Source organism: Macaca thibetana, chromosome 6 (genome assembly GCF_024542745.1).
Source record: "Macaca thibetana thibetana isolate TM-01 chromosome 6, ASM2454274v1, whole genome shotgun sequence".
Taxonomy (NCBI): domain Eukaryota; kingdom Metazoa; phylum Chordata; class Mammalia; order Primates; family Cercopithecidae; genus Macaca; species Macaca thibetana.
The window spans coordinates 12,473,275-12,495,255 of NC_065583.1; the positions used below are offsets into that span (position 1 = coordinate 12,473,275).

Here is a 21,981-nt window from a genome sequence, read left to right on the forward strand (position 1 = left end):
TTTTTTTTTTTTCTAAACCAGCACTCAAATTAGCCAGAGAAGTCTAAATGCTGCTTTTCTCCATCACAAGCTAGTTCAGAAACAACTCTGATGCTGTTTTAGGTATTGGAAAACTCAAGGAGAAAAGGAGGAGGTACCTGTGCGAGGTTACTCAAGGACTCACTTGATTTTTATTTCAGTATTATGTCTGATATCAGGAGAGTAATCCCTCCTCAAACTCGATTATTTTTATATATATAAAGTGCTAGAATCTGAAAATTCCTTCCCTGTTCATTTTATGCAACTGTATAAAGGAGGCATAATTGCAGGGTGGCATCTTTAGGAAGCGACTAGGAGAAGCGAAGAAGAGATGAACGTTTGGATGGGGATTCATCGTTGGAAAAATGGCTCTTAGTATAAAAATGTTCAGAAAGAAAAGATAATTCACAGATACCTTGTTGAAAGTCCAAGGGCCAAAACCCTGAAAAGTGAGGGTTAAAGAGGGCATAATCTGTAGAGATCAATTATTCAGCATCTATTATTGAGAACTATAGCGTATTATTCATGGTTCCTTTTTTTGGCATTCAGTCTTGTTAGATTATTTTAGTGAACACGGAATATTCATGCAGTTGTTCACAGGCTCATTCGTGACTTCGGTTTTTCTGAACTGTTTTTCCATCATCCGTGCTGCCCTCCACCCTCACTTAAATATCACCACCACCACTTCAGCTCTTCTACGGCAAATCCTTCTCTTTGGGGCTATATTCAGGAGCGTAAGCCTGTAAATTGAGGCAGGAGTAATCCATGCAAATGTCTTGACCTAACATGTGAAATGAGTGAAGTTACCTCTGCTGTGTGCCAAGCACATACTCTATCTACCATGTTGGGTATGGAGTTAAATGAGATATGTCCTTCGCCCTCAGGGAGTTTGCAAAGTAGTTGGAAAATAGACAATTTTTGTCTTGTTAGTTTCTAGCTACATACCAAAGTCAGGCAAATTCTTTTGATTTTAAGTGATAGAAAATTCAACTCAAACTGGTTTAAATCAAAATATAGGAGAGATGGGATAGAATGGGTCATACACTCTCAAAATACAGAGGTAATTGGCTTCAGGCATGAGTGGGTCTGGACATTCACAGGAGAGCACCATCTGCTCACTGTTTTTGTGGTGGCGAGATGGCTTCTGGCTACCCTGAACAGCTTAGCAATCCCAGCAGATAAGCAGTTATTGGGATTTTGAGTCATTTAGGCATTTCTGAAACAATTGCTGTGGTCAGGGAGACTGAAGATACTTACCAGCCTGGCCTGGATCAGAGGCCAGTGCCTAGAGCTGGGAAGAGGGGTCAGCCCCATTTGTATGACATGATCTGAGATCTGGGGGAGGGGAAACTTCAACAGAAAAATGTGTTACCTAAAGAAGGGACCACAGAAGGCAGGCAGTTAAACATAACAGAGGTCTGCTATGTGCATAATGAATGGTTTATTCCATACAATATCCTTAAGGTTAGCCGGGCATGCTCAAGGGATATCGTTAATCATCAGAATTGCCGCCTTCTGGACAAGCAACGTCCCTTCAGTCCAAGCCAGTCTGGATTAAATAGACTGTGATTGTAACCCACAAAAATCTGACCTGAATTTGCTCTCCATTGCAGTGACCTGGACAGAAATAATATCACCAGGATCACCAAGATGGACTTCGCTGGGCTCAAGAACCTCCGAGTCTTGTAAGTAGTTGATGGCTCTCGGGTGCGTTTTCATTTTTAGCTCTTCAGCCTTGCAAAAAAAAAAAATGTTCCACTGCCCCTGACACCACACTCCCAAGCCCTGGACAACAGGAATTCACCATTCTGCAGCAGAAAACCCCTCATTAGTGTACCCACGTGCTCACAGGTATCACAGTCCGTGTCTAGATGCTGCTGGCTGAGCTGGATGGATGGAAGAACTTAGTTCCAGTGATAGGGAAAGCGGAAGGCTATGAACGAATAAATCAGCATGCCCAGTTTCTAGGATGACAGCGATGTCAGGTTGACTAACCATGCTTCCCTTCCATAGAGATGATAATTTCTTCTCCAGCCTGTGCATTAAAAGAGCAATCGGGACAAAAGTTATCTGTCTCGTAGCTTAATGGAGGGGAGGGGAGGAGAGTATCAGAAAGGGTCAGCGCCCTTGCTGAACACCCACAGCTGTGCAGACAGGTAGCAAAATTTGAGATGGGCATTGATGGACTGGGGGAGCAAGGAATATTAGGTTTCATTGCTGAATATTGAACACTTTCATCCATCCTTAAGTCTGTGAGTGATAAGAAACTTACCAAGTGCTTGTCTGTCGAAAAGTCTAAGACATTTAGAGGTACAGGAAAAAGCAATTTAGATCTTTTTTTTTCCTTCTTTACTTGGTTAATTTTGACCCATAAACATGGCTCCAGGTAAGACGTACAGTCTGGGCCAATTGGCCACCGCCTTGGTATTTGTATGCCATGGAATCTTAGCTGGCAAATTGTTACTAGAAGTAACAGCTAAAGTCTTGGTACCTGAAGCTACCTCCTTTTTACTAATAGCCCTATATAATAAATAGAATGAATTTTGTACTTGGTTCAGAAAGTACCAGGCTCTGGTCCTGATTCAGAATTAGCTACCCATGAAACCTTGGGCAGACTACTTTTCCTCCTTGGGCCTCAGTTTTCTCATTTGCAGTACAGGGAATACGTAGTTAGAAGTATTTTCAGCTCTCATAGTTATACATGTAGTGCTTCATTGTTGTAGCATTTTCTGATTATTCTCAGGATTACTTGTGAAGCATTAATTTTACAACATTGTTTTTCTTTTCTGACTGAGTTGTTAGTAATGATGATGGACCTGATACTTTGATGGGCCCAGCACAGTATTACATAGTGGTAACAAACAAGGTGGGCATTATTATGAGCCCCTAATTGTAACAGAGAAAACCAGAGGCATGGATAGGGTAAGTAGTCCCAACTCTACAGAGCAGGTGACTGAAGGAGTTGGAATTGGAACCCGGACTCTGCGTTTTCTAACCTCCATGCAGTGCCACTGTGTATTCGCATTATAGAAAGCTGAGAAAACTAAGACAGTGATAGTCTACCCATTTTGTAAATGCAGCACTGTTAATGTGGGGGCTTGTCTGAGCTTCTCTTACGTACACATGTGTGGAGACATGGGGAATCTGAATCCTGGGCCTCCAGCTTGCAGGTGCTCTCCACATGGACATGTTCTCCATCTTTGGTCTCAAACCTCAAAGGGAAGGCACACCCTGTGCCAAGTCTTTTGCCTCAGCAGCCATGTGTCTGTCAAGTGACTGGTAGTTCTGACAAGGTGTGCGTGGATCAGAGTCGAGACTGGGATCAGGGTGGGGGAATTTCATGGTTCAGTTTTAGGGCGATTGTTATTGAAGAGGTATAGGTAACAACAACTGATTCTATGTCATTTGCCAGGTTAACAAATAGACGCTTGTTTACCTTCTCACTTTTTTAAAAATTTATTTCCCCTGCGTCTGTGAGAGATTACAAGTCAGAAATTTCACCTAATGCTTCGTTTTCTAACAAAGTCAAAAACAACCCTTTGATTTTCTTAGTGTTACATCAGAAAGACTAATAAAAACTCCAATTTTCGTGTCTGCTCTCTGCAAATAGAAAGTTTAAAATAATCACAAAAGATTGTTTTAGTATCCCCTGGATGGTCTGCAACATTCCTTTGACTACAGTTTATCTTTTCAGTTAATTGGTACATTTCTCTTATTTTGATAAGCAATGCCAAAAAGCCTTCCCCTAAACCCACCCCCCCCCCGTAGACTATTAATATACTCTGTTTCATTATCTTCCTTATCAACTCAAAGACAATCCCATTCAAGTGGCCCTTTATTACTGTGAAAGAATCTGCCTGGTGGAATAGCTGAAATGCTTTCTAACTAACACCAATAAAATATCCAGACATTTTTACCATATTTTTCCTCAATCTATTCTTTTTAGCTGAGTAACCTAGACAACTATCTTTTTTTAAAAGATTTTTTTCACACCTTGGCACATTCCCCATATCTGTTTCTTATTTACAATTTCTAGAGAAGCTAGAAAAGATTCAGTAGTCTTGAATAATTGGCCACCCATTTCTATGTCAAACTGTTAATATGGGCAAAAGCAGATAAAATGGAGATTGAGGCACTTCGGTCTCAACCCAGGGCGATTTTCCCCAAACGAAGAGCATTTAAGGAGAAGATAGAAGAATTGCCCAGGACTTTTTTTTTTTTTTTCTCCCATGGGGTGGGAGTAGGAAAAAGTCTCTTCTGATGGTATAAATTATGTTTCATTTCTTGGTAGTCTAAGGGTTCTGCTATGCTTACAATGTGGGAGCCAGCTTTATCCCAAATGGGGTTAATAAAAAAGTTAAACTCCACCCCAGCCATCATCACAAGGGGGGCGATTTCTGATCCTGATCCAGTGCTAAAGCTAAAAAAAAAAAAAAAAAAAAAAAATTGCAAAAGAGCTGAAAATGAACACAGGCTCTGTTCTAATTCAGAACAGACTCCATCCGTGGACAGCCCTTCTGGATGTCCAGCCCTTCCTGGATCCCCTGTCTGAAAATGTGGGGAAGGTATCAATGGCTTTTAGTGCTTGCTCCTGGCTCGCATCTCAGCCCAGAAGTCTGGATGGGAGGATCTTAACTCATTCGTTCACTGATCCATTTATTCATCAAATATTGATTTGTTGAGCCTCTGATTGCCAGGTTCTAGGCTGGACTCTGATGGAACTAGGAAGTAGATCTGGAAGGGACATAGATACCTGGCAGTGAGGGTCCCAGCAGAAAAGAGGGCAAATGAGGAGAGTGAAGTAAAGACTTCTTTAGAGGTGTGGGCAAGGTGAAGAGAAACCTAGAGGAGATAGTGCAGTTCCTTGAGGCCAGAGTCAAAACGGGGCCACTACTGTGCCCTGGGCCTCAAGGAGCACAGGGAGGAAGTGGTTTTCAGAGCCTGGCAAAAGTAGGGAGCTGTAGCGTTAGGTAGAGGGATGCAGTCAGCCTGAAGTGGCTTGGCAGGGGTGGAGAAGAGTAAATCCCCCAACCACAGTCTTCCTCCACCCTCTGATCTCCTGCTGGTGCCTCTCTTTGGCTGAACCTGACAGGAATTCAGAAGTCAAAAAATTTCTTGATGGTCTTGATGGCTACATGCAGTGACTCATGCCTGTAATCCCAGCACTTTGGAAGACCGAGGCGGCTGGATTGTTTGAGCTCAGGAGTTTGAGACCAGCCTGGGCAGGGCTCCCCAGGCTGGGCAACATTGTAAAACTCCATCTCTACCCCCCACCAAAAAAAATTAGCTGAGCATGGTGGCGTGCACCTATAGTCCCAGCAACTTGCACCACTGCACTCCAGCATGGGTGACACAGTGAGAACTTGTCTTGGGAGGAAAACAAACCCAGCTTCTTGATGAAGCCAATAAGTCAGCTTTCCAGGACCTGCACAAGGTGGAAACGGTGTATCTCATATAGATATCCTTGCATCTCTTCTCTTCCCCTCTCTGAAAGAAACTTGAAGTGTTAGATTCATTAGCATAGAACTAATTCATTATAGAAGGGGTGAGTTAGGCTCCCTCAGAAACTCGGAGGGAATGTGGTACTTACAATACCCTAGAGTTGATCTTGTTATCCAGCAAGGAAATAATGACTACAAAGTCTGTGATTGATTTGATTGGTGGATGGATAGTAAAAACTTAGCTCAGGAAACCCCCAGTCACTAGTGTTGAAGTGGGACCCTATTTAGCATGATGTGCTAGTGTGAGACTATTAGCATTCCAAGGCCCTCCTTGCATATGGTAGAATGGAAAAGGAAGACAAGAGAAGGGAAAAACTTCTTTTTTTTTTTTTTTGAGACAGAGTCTTGCTCTGTCACCCAGGCTGGAGTGCAATGGCGCAATCATAGCTCACTGCAAACTCCGCCTCCTGTGTTCAAGTGATTCTCCTGCCTCAGCCTCCTGAGTTGCTGGGATTACAGGCACATGCTACCACGCCCAGCTAAATTTTTGTATTTTTAGTAGAGATGGTTTCATCTTGTTGGTCAGGCTGGTCTCGAACTCCTGACCTCATGATCTGCCTGCCTCAGCCTCCCAAAGTGCTGGGATTACAGGCGTGGGCCACTGCTCCAGGCCTTTTTTTTTTTTGGACAAAGAGTCTTGCTCTGTCACCCAGGCTGGAATGCAGTGGTGCCATCTTGGCTCCCTGCAACTTCTACCTCCTGGGTTCAAGCAATTCTCCTGCCTCAGCCTTCCGAGTAGCTGGGATTACACGCATGTGCCACCACACCCAGCTCATTTTTGTGTTTTTAGTAAAGATAGAGTTTCACCATGTTGACCAGGCTGGTCTTGAACTCCTGACCTCCTGGTCCACCTGCCTCAGCCTCCCGAAGTGCTGGGATTACAGGAGTGAGCCACCGCACCTGGCCAACACTTCTTAAGCCTCTAATCATATAGCAGAACCTGGGCCACATGATTTCCTTATTTCGTTTTTGTTCTCGAAGAACTTTTGCAATGTTTTATTTTCTCTATTTTACAAATGAGGAAACTGAATCTCAGAGAGGTTGACTAGTTAACCCACTCTTACATCATCAGCTAATGTGCAAGCAAAACAGGGCTTCTAAACTAAATCTGGTACGCTCACCTGAGTGGGAGTTAGAAGGCCCACCCTACCTGGCTGTGGGAATTGGCATAAATAATTTCTCCTCGGGCAAGTCTTTTAGCCTCTCCCTTCAATCGTTTCTACAGCTGTTAAGTGAGGAGCTTGTGAGGGGCCAGAAGCAATAGAAATGTGAGAAGCAGAGCGGATGAGGACATGGCAAACTGTGGGGCTGGGTACCCTCGCCTGACGTTCTACTCCTGCTCAACTGATATTTGGAAATGTGAGAGCTGATTTTTCAAAAGGAGTTTCTTTTGTGGGGTATGGGTGTGTATACATGTGAAATATCCCGATTTTCAACTGTTGGCAACAAATTCACAAAAATGTAAAATATCAAGCCCAAACAAAATACAGTTACCTGTCCCAGACACATATACAGTCGGTATGTGCCGTGGCCCAAAGTCTTCTGTAGGTTTCATTCATTCAGTAAGCGTTGATGAAGTGCCTGCTGTGCTAGGCAACTGTGTTAGGACTGGGAATAGGATGATGGGCAGAATGTCTATCTTCTTGCTCCTTAGGCACAGTGGGGAAAATAGACTTGGGAACTAAACACAAGGGTCCAAGTGTTAAGGCTGAGAAGTGCAGGAGGTTATGAAACGTCTAATAGGGAGAGACTGTCATGGAGCATTCAGTTTGATATGAAGATGCAGCCTTCCCAGCTTCCCAGGGTTGCTCTTCCTCTCCATCTGCCATTTGTTTAGGTGCTTGTGCGCACCTCTCCTCTTGTGTAATCCAGAGGAATCCACGGCCCTTCCTAAACTCCACTCTCTAAAGAAACATTCTCTGATCACAATGCATCCCCGCTAAGTCCCAGTCAGCCACCATGTGCAATCTGTCATTTCCCAGCCTAAGGTCAGCCCCCAATGGAAGCTGCATAGCTTCATTGCTTCTCTTCTCTGCTGTTCAGCTCATCCATTTAAGTGGCCATTTTTTTTTAAGTTAAGGAAACAAACATTTCATTATATGCTGAATTCTTTGGATATACTGCATGCATGAACCCAATTCACTTACACAGAGTGTTTAGGATTTGTAATCACCTGCTTGGAGGACTTAGGCGGGTGAGTGAAGCGTGTGGCTGGAGGGAGGGAGCCTGATCTTTTAGGACCATCATCATGAGGTTGGGATTAGCTGGACTCTTGGTGAGAGGAGTTGCTGGGACCAGGCTGGTTTTCTTAGGGACAGCTAATCGTTTCACAATAGCCTCACCCTTTCTACTAGGGTGAGCAGGGAAGGCCCTTTTCAATGAAGTATTTTTGAATCCTTGGAGGAGGGAGCTCCCAGGGAAGAGATGCTGAATCTATGTGTGGTTTTTATAAAGAGCAGCTTTTACCTCTTCCTTTTCTGCGCAACATCCTGCAGTGCTTGGGGGGACATTTGCTGAGAACATTCTTAAAATAGAGGCATGGAAACCAATCTGTCAGGTAGAAGTATGCAGGCGGCGAAACCCTGGTTACCGTGACACCAAGCTGGGATATGAGTTATGTTGTCCCATCAGACTGATCCCAGTTGAAGGGACCCTGACAATCATGGGAGGGGCTGAGTGACCATACCTGCATGGCACAAAGCCTAGTATGAGGGTACTTGAGCCCAGCTTTGTTCTTAGTCATTGCTGTCTCTGTGGTTGTAGGCATCTGGAAGACAACCAGGTCAGCGTCATCGAGAGAGGCGCCTTCCAGGACCTGAAGCAGCTTGAGCGACTGTAAGTACAGCACAACCTCCTTTCTTAAAGTGTTTATTTAATTTTAGTGCCTTTTTTTTTTTTTTTTTTTTTTTTTTTTTTTTTTTTTTGTAAATTGGCCTTATGACCTTGTTTAGAAAGGTCTCCAGTGTTTTAATAAAATGTTTGCTATTATACTTAAGGCACATTAGATGCATGTTAAAGAAACACTGACATCTACTTACACTCCTTTTCTGTAAAAGTTGCTAGAATCAGCTTCCAGGGTTTGTTTCCCTTCTTCTCAGGCTTGAGTTCTGTCTTGGTACCTGTATAAGAGGCTGGTTTTTAACCAAGTGTAAGCCTTCCCTTCCACGGAGGAGGGAAGCCTGCAGTTACCCTGTCATGAAATCCGGCATCAGATACTCCCTACTCCTCTGCACGGGCAGAAGCTCCCTCCTGAGGCCCTCTCCTCCCTGAGTGTTCTCTGCCCCACTCTTGTGGGAGAGGAAGGACTGGTGAGTGGGCGCAGCCTTCAGAGCGCTTGTATCTCCTGTGAGTGAGCATCAGCCTGTGTCAAGAAGCCCCCACGTTTCCACGAGAGAATGCATTGCCAGTGGTTTAAAAATAGGCCACTGTTCTGACTCAATGAGAGGGAGAGAGGAAAAGGGATGGGAATGGAAGACGGTTGGAGCCTCCATTTGTTTTGTTGATGAATACTTTTGCAGAAAACTCTTGGATGACTTTGAGGAGGGCTGCTCAGATGGTTAAGTAGGCGACTTCACCTTTCCTCTGTTAATCACATCTGGCAGCTCATAACATCTGGATATTTGCTTTCTGCCCTCTGAGCAGGGATTGTCCCCAAGAGCACTTAGTCATGCTGGTGGGTGGCTCTCTTCAAAGTTCTCTCTGAATCTTGGTTGCCCTGACATTTCAGCCTCTTTCTCCTGCAGTCAAAAGGATGAAGCTGCAACAGCTCACAGCTCTGCCGGCTTCCTTAAAAGAACTGTGCTCTGTTTACCTGTCTGGTTGCCAAATCTCATTTACAGAGGTGGGCTTGGGTAAGGTGGCATGCCTGCCCCTGACTACTTAGCTTTGAGATGTGCCATCTTTTCCACCGGAATCAATTTATCTGGGGCCACATAAGAACAGCAAAGGTCCCCATTGCACATCAATTAGTATTACCCAGAAAAATGCCTTCCTCCCTCTCTGTTGTGTGAACCGTCTCATTCATTGTTCTCCTTCTGGGTCAAATCCCAGCATATGTTCTGCTGGTGTTGGTTTGAAAATATGACATTTATTTCTTGCAAGGGAAAATGGTTATAAAAAGACTGAATGTTGTCTCTGTTTACACGTTTATTTTTAAGTTTCTTAACTCTCAAGTTCTTATTTAGACCAAAGAGAACATAAAAGTATTTGTTGAACCTGGTTCCTTTGTATGAAATATTCAGCATTTCTACACAAAGATCAACACATGGTCCTTTGTGAAAAGGGCCACTCCTTAGTCTACTGATTAGAAGAGTGAAGAAAATTCCCAATTCATTAATTTCCTTGTTTTGGGGAAGGAACTAATTGAGTACCTTGGACATGCCAGGAACTATGCCAGTGTTTTACATGCTTTTTGTATTTTTTGTTGCCACAAAATTCCTATGAGGTGTAATTACCCTCATTTTACAGATGAAGAAACAGACCCAGAGAGACTGAGTCAAAGAATGGTCAAGAGGGGAGCCAAGATTCAAAGCCACTTCTGTCTGACATGAAAGATGATGTTATTCCATACTCATGTGCAGCAGATATTAGATGAAGTGTAATCTTTAGTAAGGGCCCTGAGAGTAGCCTCTCACCTAAACATTTAACTCCAGGGAGTATCGGTGAAATATTTTGGCAAAGCCTCTTTTTCTTTGGCTTGGTGAACAAGGCTGAAATACCCATGCATGTCTGGGGGAACTGAATGGATTACAGTTGCAGAGGAAACCTGATTATTTCTCCGTGTTGGTGTATTAGGTGGGTAATGCTAGCTGCTGTGCTAGATAAACCCTCAAATCTCAGTGACTTAACACAGTGGACGTTTACTTCTTATTCATCTAAAACTCAATATGGGCATTGCTGATAAGGCCTCCCTTCTCCAAGTGGAGACTCAGGGACAAAGTCTTCTTCCTCTCCTCGACTTTACCCTCCTTAAATCTTGGCTTTCAAGGTGACAATGTTTGTCTGCATCAAGCCAGGAGAAGAGAAAACAGCATGAAAAATTTCACATGGGAGGTTTTCAGATTTCAAGAAGTACATGTCACTTCCAGTCTCACATACTTTGGGCTAGAACTCAGTCATGTGGCCACAGGAAGCTGCAGAGGATGGAGGAAAGATGGTTGAGCTGTGTGCCCAGGAAGCAGAGGAAACAAGCTTAGTGAACAGCTAGCCAATCTCTGACTTCTACTGCAAGTGATCTGAAGAAGTACTTAATCAGGAAGAAGATTGGAAACACAGGCAACTGGGTTCATATACACAGTTGAATAGTCATTCTCATAATACCTTTCAGTGTTAGCAAGAAGGGATGTGTGTGACATTAATCCTGATTGGCGTTAATCTGGTTTTGGTTATTCATTCTGTTTTCATACAGACGGGGGGATATAGAATTGGAAAACATAATACATTTGCTATTAACAAGATGGCGGTGGATTGTGCCATCTCTAGCTCTTACTCCTGGCTCACCTTATCTGTGTCTCTGTATTTGGTAATAGATAAATCTTTATTGATCATATTCTAAGATAGAGCCTGGAAATATTAGGGGTTATGATACTTCATTTCTGGAGGGTTTATTTCCACTCTGAGTAGTCATTATTGGTTTGTTCTCTTGGGTCTTCCTGGGAAAGGAAAAGGAAATCTGTCCTCTGGGTCTCAATTCAGAATTCCCTATTCCTCCGTGAAAGGACCCTATGCCTCTGGCGGAGTTAGGTGCCCCTACTCTCATAAAACAGGTGTCTTCCTATCACAGCACTTATGACACCATATTTTAATTCCCTGTTTTCTGGATTGTTTCTTCTCAAAACCATGAATGTTGAGGTCAAGATTCATGTCCCATTTAGCTCCTAATCTCACAGCCTTGAGCAAGGCATGATAGTAACTGCTTGAGGAATATTTATCAAAACACTTGAGTTTTTGTCCTATATAAGTGATTCTAAGCTGGGCCTAATTTTGTCTTCCAGAGGACACTTGCAATGTTTAGATACATTTTTAATTGTCACAGCTGGGAGATGCTACCTAGCAGATAGAGTACAGGAGTATCTCTAAACATTTTTAAATGCACAAGATGGCCCTACAACAAAGAATTATTCAGTCCAAAATGTCACTAGTGCCAAAACTGAGAAATTCTGCTCTTTAACTATCCTACGTCAGATAGCATGTCAGGCACTTTACGTATACCATCTCATGGAATCTATGTGAGAATATTATGAAGTTAGAATTATAAAATGTGATGTGATAAAATATAAAACTCAAAGTATAACCTATGAAGCACTTTGCTTAATATATTTACCTAAACCTAATTTAGCTAGATCTCACTTCTGACTTCCAGAAAGTGGATGGGATAGAGGAAAAAGTTAAACCAAGAGGAAACAAACACATTTTGTAGGTGGGATATTCTTTGAGACAGTTGCCCTGGTCTTTTCAAAAAGTCAATGTCAAGAAAAACATGGGAGTCAACTTTTAAGTTCAAAAAAAGCTTAGAATAGAATAGATGCAGTACCACAAAATTGGAAGGGTCAATGGAATTAAAATGTTCTAAGATCCTTAAATTATTCAGGAAGTCATAGTGCTAATATTTATTGCCTTATTAAGTCAAAGATGTATGTTGAAATCTGTAGCATAGCCTCTAAAAAAAATAGTCAAAAAATTATGATAGTCCGAGGGAAAAGGAGCACAGTATGATACAAAATATGTAGTTAATTAAAATGAAGGATAAAAGAGAAGGAAAAGGAACATAGAACAAATAGAAATCAACAGTAAGATGATACATTTAAACATAAATATATCATATTACTTTATATGTAAATGCACTAATTCTCCAATTAAAAAACATAGATTGTCAGAGTGTATTTTAAAAATACCAAACATATGCTTTTTACAAAATAATAACATTAAATATATGGATGGAGAAAACTTGAAAGTAAAAAAATGAAAATGATAGCATGAAAACACTAACCGAAAGGTTAGTGTCACTCGATTAAAGATAATATAGAATTTAAAGAAAAAATATTAGATATAAAGAGAGAATTTTATAATGGTAAAATAGGAAATAAACCAGGAAGATATACCAAATCTGTATTTGTATGTGTCTAAAAACATAGCCTGAAAATATGGAAAGCAAATACAGAACTAAAAAAAGTAGACAAATTTATAATCATAGTTAAGATACACTTTTTGGTAATTAATAGAACAAGGAGATACAATTCTTAGTAAAAATATAGAATATTAACAATATTTTTAAACCTGATGTAATTGATAGAGAACACTCAAAACAACATAGAATAGAAATCTTTTCAAGAACATATGAAAGTTTTATTATGAACAGATCAAGAAAGCAAGTCAACACATATCAAAGGATGTCATATGGAGCATGTTCTCTGACAGCAGGAATAATCAAGAAGTTAATTTAAAAAACTAGAAAAATCCAAAATATTTAGAGATTGAGTAATATACCTCTAAATACTCTGAGTCGAAGAACATACTGCAGTGGAAATTAGAACATATTTTTCTGAATGTTAATAAACATACAGTGTATCACAATGTGTGGATTGTAGCCAAAGCTATGCTCAGAGGAAAATGTAAAGCCTTTAAGCTATATTATTCAATTTATGGTATATATTATGTATAGTACATATTTTAAAAGAAGTACGTATCTTGATTAAAATATTATTCTTACGAAGTTAGGGCAAAAACAACAAAACAGAACAAAGGAAATTAAGAGCAGAAGTATATGAAATAGAAATGAATGTATAATAGAAAAATTCTAAAAAGCCAAACTAATTCTTGAAGCACCTAAAATTACAGACACTGACAAGACATATCAAAAAACAAAAGGCTAAATTATCAACATGAAGAATAAAAAGGAGGATGTAACTATGGATATTATAAACATTAAAATGATAAGAAGAGCAGCCTTTGGACAAGTTTATCTCAATGATTTTGAAGAGTAAATGAAATTGAAAACAAACAGGAAGGGATAGAAAATCTGTCTTATATCAATTAGAGAAATATTTAAAACATTTCATCAAAAAATCTAGGCTCAGATGGCTTTAGCAAAAAATTCTAACAAAGTTTTAAGGAATAAAGTATATCAACTTAATACAAACTAATTCTAAAAAAGAATGAACATTTGTCTATTTAGCTAGCATAACCTTGAGAACAAAACCCAGTAAGGACATTTCAAGATAAAAACATAAACCAATGTCTTTCATGAATATTTTTACAAATTTCCCAACAAAATACTAGCAAATGAATTCAGTTATACCTGAAAAGGATAATATATTCCAACGAAATTTGGCTTATTCAAAGAAGGCAAGGTTGGTTTGATAGTGGAAATTTCACCTCTCAAATAAAAACATGCTGAACAACTAGGATAGCAAAACCAAAGACATACACAACATCTACAATAAAATTAGTTTGAACAGTAATTCAGTGAATCCCCAATAGATGGTTTCAAGACTGTTGTGGTATCTCATCTGTGTGGGAGAAAGCAGAGGGAAGACAGCTACAGTTCTTAGGACCCTGAGAAGAGTGCATACCTTAAATTACCCATCTCTACTCATTGGAAAACACAGTGGCCAATCTGAGAAAAGCTGCCAAATATAGAAGGGAGTTCTATCAGATCCAATTCATGTTCAGTACAAAGGAACCATGATGTAATAATGACTGATAATACTTGAAACATTCTGTGGCTTATACATTCTTCAAATGAAAATGAGGCTCTTTTCCTAGGAAAGGTCTAACATTGGTAAGAAACTTCTGGGAGTAGTTGATCAGAAAAGGAACAATGGTAGAAATAAAAAGAGAACTCCTTGAGAAGTATGTTACAATTCACCAGAAGAGTCAAATCTTGGAAAATACAAGGCCATGTTTCTCATTGCTTTGCCAAAACAAGAATGAGCTCTAGAGTCTTAAAGCTTTAAAAAAAAAAAAAAAAAAAAAAAAAAAAAAGCTATTTTACCCCACCATTCTAAAACTACAGGGAAATTTATTTCACTTAAAAAATAAGCAGTTAAAAGGATTATGATTGAAGCCCATATAAAGGTTTTTAAATAAGAAAAGGTATGAGAAGCATAACTTTCTTAGAAACAATGAAAACATAAAAGGAGATACCCACAAAACAAATAAACTGTAATAAAATAGTTCAAAACTGGCTAGAAGTATTTAAGAACATATACATTATAAGAGAACAACACAAATCTAAATTTTAAAAACTCTAATAAGAGAAATGTAGGATTTGAAAGGAGGGGTGAAGAACTCAAAGAACTTAACAATAGAAGTACTTCAAAATAAGTACTGCCAGTACAATACTGAAGAAAAACTAACTTGTAGAAATTATACTATCCAGTTTCAAGACTTACTGTAAAGCTATAGTAATCAAGACAGCATGATATTGGCAAAAAATTAGACACACACATCAAGGTGACAGAATAGCGAGCTCAGAAATAGACTCATGCAAATACAGTCAACTGATTTTTTGACAAAGGTGTAAAGATAATTCAATGGAGAAAGAATAATCTTTTCAACAAGTGGTGCTGGTACAATTGGCTGTCCAGATACAGAAAAATGGATCTGGATACAAATCTTACATCTTACACAAAATTGAAGTCCAGATGATTCATAGACCTAAATGTAAAATATAAAACTACGAAGAAAATATTTTCAAAACATGTATCTGATAAAGAATTTATACACAAAATATAGAAAGAGCTTTAAAAACTCAACAGTAAGAAGATACTGCTCTCCCCCATAAAGGGAAGAAATGGACAAAAGATTCAAATAGACACTTCACCAAAGAAGATATACAGCTCACAAGTAAGCATACAAAAACATACTCAACATCATTTTTCATTAGGGTGATGCAAATAGGTATGTAGTGAAATATACTACTACACACCTATTACAATGGTGAAAATTTAAAAAATTGACAACGCTAATTGCTGGTGAAGTGGAGTAACAGGAACTCTCATTCATTGCTGGCAGTAATACAAAATGGTACAGCCACTTTAGAACACAGTTTAGCAGTTTTTTAAAAAGTTAAATACAGTCTTATACAATCTAGATCTGTGGTTGCTAGGGATTCAGAGGAGAAGAGGGAACTGAAAGTTGAATAAAGCACAGTGGGGGATGGTGGGGTTTAGGATGGTAAAACTATGCTGTATGATAATGAAATTGTGGATATATGACACTATGCATTTGTCAAAACCTATAAAATTTTACCACACAGAGTGAACTATAATGCATGCAAATTTTTAAAAAGTCATGTAGGAGAGTGGGGTATCCCAGAATGGAATGCAGACTGTGATGAATGTATGCATCAGCCTCACTGAAGTGAGGGAGCAAAGGTGCTGACCTAAGCTGTGGAAATGAGTGGAGTCTGTAAGACTAAAGGCAAAAGGAACTGCACAGAAGAACTGTACTCTAGTTGATAAAGTTGTTTCCCCTGGGGGTATGTGTTAACAATTCTGAGACACTGTACATGTATACTGGAATTGAACAATAGATGGTGAATGGTAAGGATAGATTTCTTGCTGTTGAAATGGGTGGTTAGAAACAAACAATGGAGAAAGCTAGAAGAATCTATGTGGGAATGGACTAGTTGAGACATCAGTATCAACTCATGTTTAGCCTACTGTAGATACTTTATTTAATATAGATGAATATATACATATAAACATTTTTTGATATGTGTATTTATATGAATTAATATGCAAAAAAATATTTCCTTGCTCTGGCCGGGTGTGGTGGCTCATGCCTGTTATCCCAGCACTTTTGGAGCCCCAAATCGGTGCATCACAAGGTCAGGAGATTGAGACCATCCTGGCTAACATGGTGAAACCCCGTCTCCACTAAAAATACTAGAAATTATCCAGGTGTGGTGGCACGTGCCTATAGTCCCAGCTACCTGGGAGGCGGAGGCAGGAGAATCAGCCTGGGTGACAGTGAGATTCAGTCTCAAAAAAAAAAAAAAAAAAAAAAAAATTCTTGCTCTATCAGCAAGAGGGCCTGGAAGCAACAACACTGGAGTAGCAATGAGCATGCCCAGCACCCAGCTGATGGTTTCTAAAATCATTTTCCCACAAAAAGGAATTAAAGCATCTTGGAAAAATGGTTTATTCTAAAGGTGAGGAATGTTGTTGTGCCATAAAGGGAGTGCTCAAAACAAAATGTGAAACCCCACAATTTGGGGAGTATGTCAAAAGGACATAAAAGCAAACAAAGAATTCTTAGTGGCCAAAGCTGTAACAATTTGAATAACAAAATAAGTATTGAATTATTAACAAAGTTTACATATCCATGGGTCCATACTCACAGAAATAAATGAGTGAATAAATAAATGGGATGAAGAGACAGATCCCATGCAGAATAATTCTAATTTGTTGTGTAGGTTCTCTGCCCTCTAGAAGGTTGAACCTAACTTAAATGTGGCCTTCCTTAAATGTGGACTTCACATCGACACTTCCATCGAAAGAGTACTATGTGAAAAGGGAAGGGAGTGGGCAGTAGGTTTACAGTGGAGAAATTAGACACACACCACCTTAGCCAAGTGATCAAGGTCAGCGTCAACATTGATAAATCATTTGATACCTTTGATATGATGCAATGAAAATATTACTTTATATCTGTGATCTTCCTCCCCCAAACCCATCATCTCGGTCTTACATGAAAAACATCAGACAAATCTCTTGAGAAACTTCCTAAAAAATACCTGAATAGTCCTCCTCAAAACTGTTTATCAAAAACAAGGGAAATCAGAAAAACTGTCAACAGCCAAAAGGAGCCTGAGGAGACATAATGACTAAATGTAATGTGGTATCCTAGATGGGATGCTGAAACAAACACAAAAAGTAAAAACTAAGAAAATCTGAAGAAAATATTGACTTTAGTGAATAATAAATGCAATAGGATTGCTTCATTAAGTATGACAACTGTATTATACTTATATAAGATGTTAATACGGGAAATTGGGTGTGGGCTATATGAGAACTTTCAATACTATCTTCCCAGTTTTTATGTAAATCAAAATCTATTCTAATATAAAAGGGTTTTTTAAGTTGACCCATGAAACCCTGCCTGATTTATAGACTTATGAGCAAAATAAATGTTTTTTATGCCAAAAATACATATGTTTTAATCTAGATGGATTTTAAAAAGAAATAACTGGGATAAATACTGCTTTAAAAGAAATAGAAGATGGAAAGCAGTATTCTTAAGTCAACAAGAAATTAATACAGAGATAAAGGGATTTAAGAGAAAGTGAGAGTTGGGCAAAGAGGTTCTAACAAACTTAGGAATCTCTGAAGAAGAAAACAATGGAACAAAGCAAAACTGATAGTACTGATAATTACTATTCAAGAAAATGTTCTTAAAAGTTGATTAGAAAGTACCTTGTGGAAGTACACTGAATGTTTGGAAAAGTCAACTCTGAAGGGTCAGAACAAAATATGTTCTAATAAAACTATTAAATTTTAAAGGAAAAAGTCCTTAAGCATTCAATCAGAGACTCATAAAGAAAGAAAATTGGATTTCTTGCCTATTTTTGATACCAAAATCTTATGTCAGAATACAAGTGAATAACTTAAAGAAAATGTGAACAATAGCATTTCTATTTAGCCATGCTGACATTCAAGTCCAGTGACTGCAGACTACCTATTACGAACATTCAAGAACTTAGGCATCGTGGTGCCCATGGACCCTTTCTAAGGATTCTGCAAAGAATAAGCCTCAGGCTGGACGTGGTGACTCACCCGTGTAATCCTGGCACTTTGGGAGGCTGAGGTAGGTGGATCACTTGAGGTCAGGAGTTCCAGACCAGCCTGGCCAACATGGCGAAACCTGGTCTCTACCAAAAAAAAAAAAAAAAAAAATTAGCCAGGTGTGATGGCACACGTGTAGTCCCAGCTACTCAGGCTGAGGCCGGAGAATCGCTGGAACCCAGGAGGTGGAGGTTGTAGTGAGCCAAAATTGTGCCACTGCACTCTAGCCTGGGACAGAGTGAGACTTCGTCTCAGAAAAAACAACAAAAACAACAAGCTTCATCCAACCAAAAGACTGGAGAGAGATTGGTATGAGGACAGACACAGTCAACGCTTCCGAAAATACTAGAGGTTGGATGCAGACATGTGACTGCGTCTGGAATTCTATGGAAGGAGAGTAGAAGCGACATGCCCTTCATGACCTCCCATACTGGGTCTCTTTCCCTATGTTGGCTAAATTGACAGCACTCTAAGGAGGACGTAGAGGTACGAAGCAGAAGGATCCTCGGCCCCTGCTGACCTGCGTTTGACTGTGACATGAACAACAAATGCACTTTTATTGTTTCAAAAATAATGATGTAATTAATCACATTAACAGAAGAAATAAGAAGTCATTTCCTCTCAGATACTGAAGAAAGTATTTAATAAAATTCAATACTAATTTGTGATTTAAAAGCATTTTACATATTAAGAATAAAAGGGAAGTTCTTTACCAAAAAAAGCCCTACAACAAACATCGTCGTTAATGGTGAAATATTGAAAATGTTTCTCCTAACAGAACTAGATTCCTGCCATCATAGCTTCTATTAAATACTGTATTGAAAATTCTTGTTCTGGCAATGATTCGAAAAATAGGAAAGAAGGGAGAGAAAAGGGAGGGAAGAAGAGAGAGGAGTCAAAAAAACACAGAACCAAGGAAAAAGAATGGATATAAAGATTGGAATAAAACAAATTTAAATGTCATCATTTGCGGACAACATGATTGAGTACATGAAAAATACAAAATAATCTACAAATTATCATAAATCTTTTTTAAATTTTAAGTTCTGGGGTACATATGACATAGGTAAATGTGTGCCTTGGTGGCACATTAGATTGTAGATTGTTGATAGGTGCACAAAGGCTGCATGTATCAACCCATCACCTAAGTATTAAGCCCAGCACACGTTGGCTATTCTTCCTATCAGAATTCTTAAGTAGATTTCTAAGGTCATTGGACACAAGGTCAATACACCAAAAAAAAAAAGAAAAAAAAAAATACAATTTCTATATACCAGCAACAAACAGTTGGGAAATTTTAAAAAACTATGTTTACAATAGCACCAAAAAAATACCAATGCCAGCCTGGCGCGGTGGCTCATGCCTGTAATGCCAGCACTTTGGGAAGCTAGGGTGGGCAGATCATGAAGTCAGGAGATCAAGACCATCCTGGCCAAGATAGTGAAACCCCGTCTCTACTAGAAATACAAAATTAGCTGGGTGTGGTGGTGCATGCCTGTAGTCCCAGCTACTCAGGAGGCTGAAGCAGGAGAATCACTTGAACCCGAGAGGCAGAGGTTGCAGTCAGCCAAGATTGTGCCACTGCACTCCAGCCTGGTGACAGAGTGAGACTGTCTCAAAGTAAATGTATATATATGTGTGTGTGTATATATACCAATGCCTAGGAATAAGTCTAATGAAAGATGCACAGGCCTTAACACAGAAAGACGGACATTACTGGAAGAAATTAAAGGTGAGTCAAATATCTGGAGTGTTGCATGGTGTTCATGTATTGGAATACTTAACATTGCAAATATGGCAATTCTCTCCAAATTGATGGATGGATTCAGTGCAGTCCTAATCAAAATGCCAGCAGCAGGTTGTTGTGGAAATTAAGATGATGCTAAAATTTATATAGGAATGCAAATGACCAAGAAAAGCAAAGACGGTCTAGAAGACCCAGATATAGATTACTTGATTTGTAACAAAGGTGGCTCTGTGAGGCCACCTGGAATGGATGGTCTGTCTAATAAATTGTGCTAAAGTAATTGGGTAACCATATGGAAAACTTGTTCTGTTGATCCCTACTCATGCCATTCATAAATCAATTACAAGTGGATTGTAGAAAGATAAAATAAAGACACTTCTAGAAAATAACAATATTTTTTGGTTGAGAGTGGTGGTTCACGCCTGTAATCTCAGCACTTTGGAAGGCTGAGGCGGGGGTATCACCTGAGGTCAGGAGTTCGAGACCAGTCTGGCCAACATGGCGAAACCCCATCTCTACTAAAAATACAAAAATTAGGCAGGTATGGTGGCATGTGCTTGTAATCGCAGCTACTTGGGAGGCTAAGGCAGGAGAATCATTTGAACCCAGGAGGCGGAGGTTGCAGTGAGCCCAGATTGCACCACTGCACCCTAGTCTGGGCAACAGAGCAAGGCTCCATCTCAAAAAAATAAATAACAGAATATTTTCATGACCTTGAGGTAGTTGATATTTCATAAGCAAGGCACAGAAGACACTAAAGAGAAAAGATGATTTGGACTACATTAAAATAAATAACTTTAATTCACCAAAATACATTATTGAGTGAAAGAACATGTCCCAGAGTGGGTGAAGATATTGGCAGTGCATATAACTGACAAAGGACTTATTTTAGAATTGAGAAGAACTCCTACAAATCAATAAGAAAAAGACAAATGACTCAGTAAAAAAAATTGGTGAGAGTTTTGGACACTTCACAAAAGAAGATAGAGAAATGGCTAATGATCATATGAAAAGTTGCTTAGTGTGTAATTAGTCTTTAGGGAAATATAGAATAAAACCACAATGACACATACCACACGCTCATTGGAATGGCTGAAACTTATAACAACAAGTGTTGATGACAAGGTGAAACAACTGCATTTACCATACACCATTATGGGAGTAATTGATACAGTTACTCTCGAATATGGGCAGTACCAACCAGAGCGGAACATACATGTACCTTCCATTCCTGGGTACATACCCTCTGAAAGACATTCACAGGAATGTTCATATCAGCACTAATTGTAATAGCCCCAGACTGGAAATAAGCCAAATACTCGTTGATGTTAGAATAAATCAATAGATTGTGGTGTATTCACGTAATGGAATTGACTGGTAGAAAATGAAAACAATGCGCAAAAAAACTGCTGTCTGTAACCACATGGTAACTCTCAGAAGCATAATCAGGGACAAAAGCCAGACATAATATATATTACCTGATTCCATTTGTATAAACTTCAAAAGCAGGCAAAACTAATCTATGGTGTTAAAAGCCGAGGTGGTGTTAAGCAATGGGGAGTTGCGAATGGAGAGGGGCGCTAAGGGATTTCTGGGGCGTGTCATCAGCTGTTTCTTGATCTGGGTGGAGGTTTCATGGATCTGTTCAGTGGGTGAACATGCTTCAAGCTGTACAAATTTGATTTGTACATTTTTCTGTACGTGTTATACTTCAAAAAATTTATTTTAAAAAGAGACTCAAGAGACAGATATAACAACCAAATTTCATGCATGACACTGAATTGAAGCTGTGAGAAAACCCATACAGATATGGGACATTACAAACTCCACAGAGGCAGTGGTCTCAGCTGGGAAGCGATTTTTTTCCTAATCAGTGTTACAATGAAGGGACATTGAAGGAAATGACATTATTCAAGGATCTGCTGTA

General features: G+C 39.5%; 1 protein-coding gene and 1 long non-coding RNA gene across 2 annotated transcripts in view; one reads left to right on the forward strand and one right to left on the reverse strand.

Annotated features, from left to right (window-relative positions):
- Positions 1–21,981, forward strand: part of SLIT3 (slit guidance ligand 3) — a 641,932-nt gene that overhangs the window by 46,823 nt on the left and 573,128 nt on the right. The window contains exons 2-3 of the mRNA XM_050794632.1: positions 1,632–1,703; positions 8,283–8,354. Of these exons, the coding sequence (XP_050650589.1) occupies positions 1,632–1,703; positions 8,283–8,354 (144 nt within the window). The remainder of the gene's footprint in view (positions 1–1,631; positions 1,704–8,282; positions 8,355–21,981) is intronic.
- Positions 1,672–14,173, reverse strand: LOC126957140 (uncharacterized). Its single transcript, XR_007726666.1, has 3 exons — positions 14,090–14,173; positions 1,868–2,053; positions 1,672–1,752 (listed from the first exon to the last, which is right to left on the reverse strand). It is a non-coding gene; the product is annotated as an uncharacterized LOC126957140 (long non-coding RNA).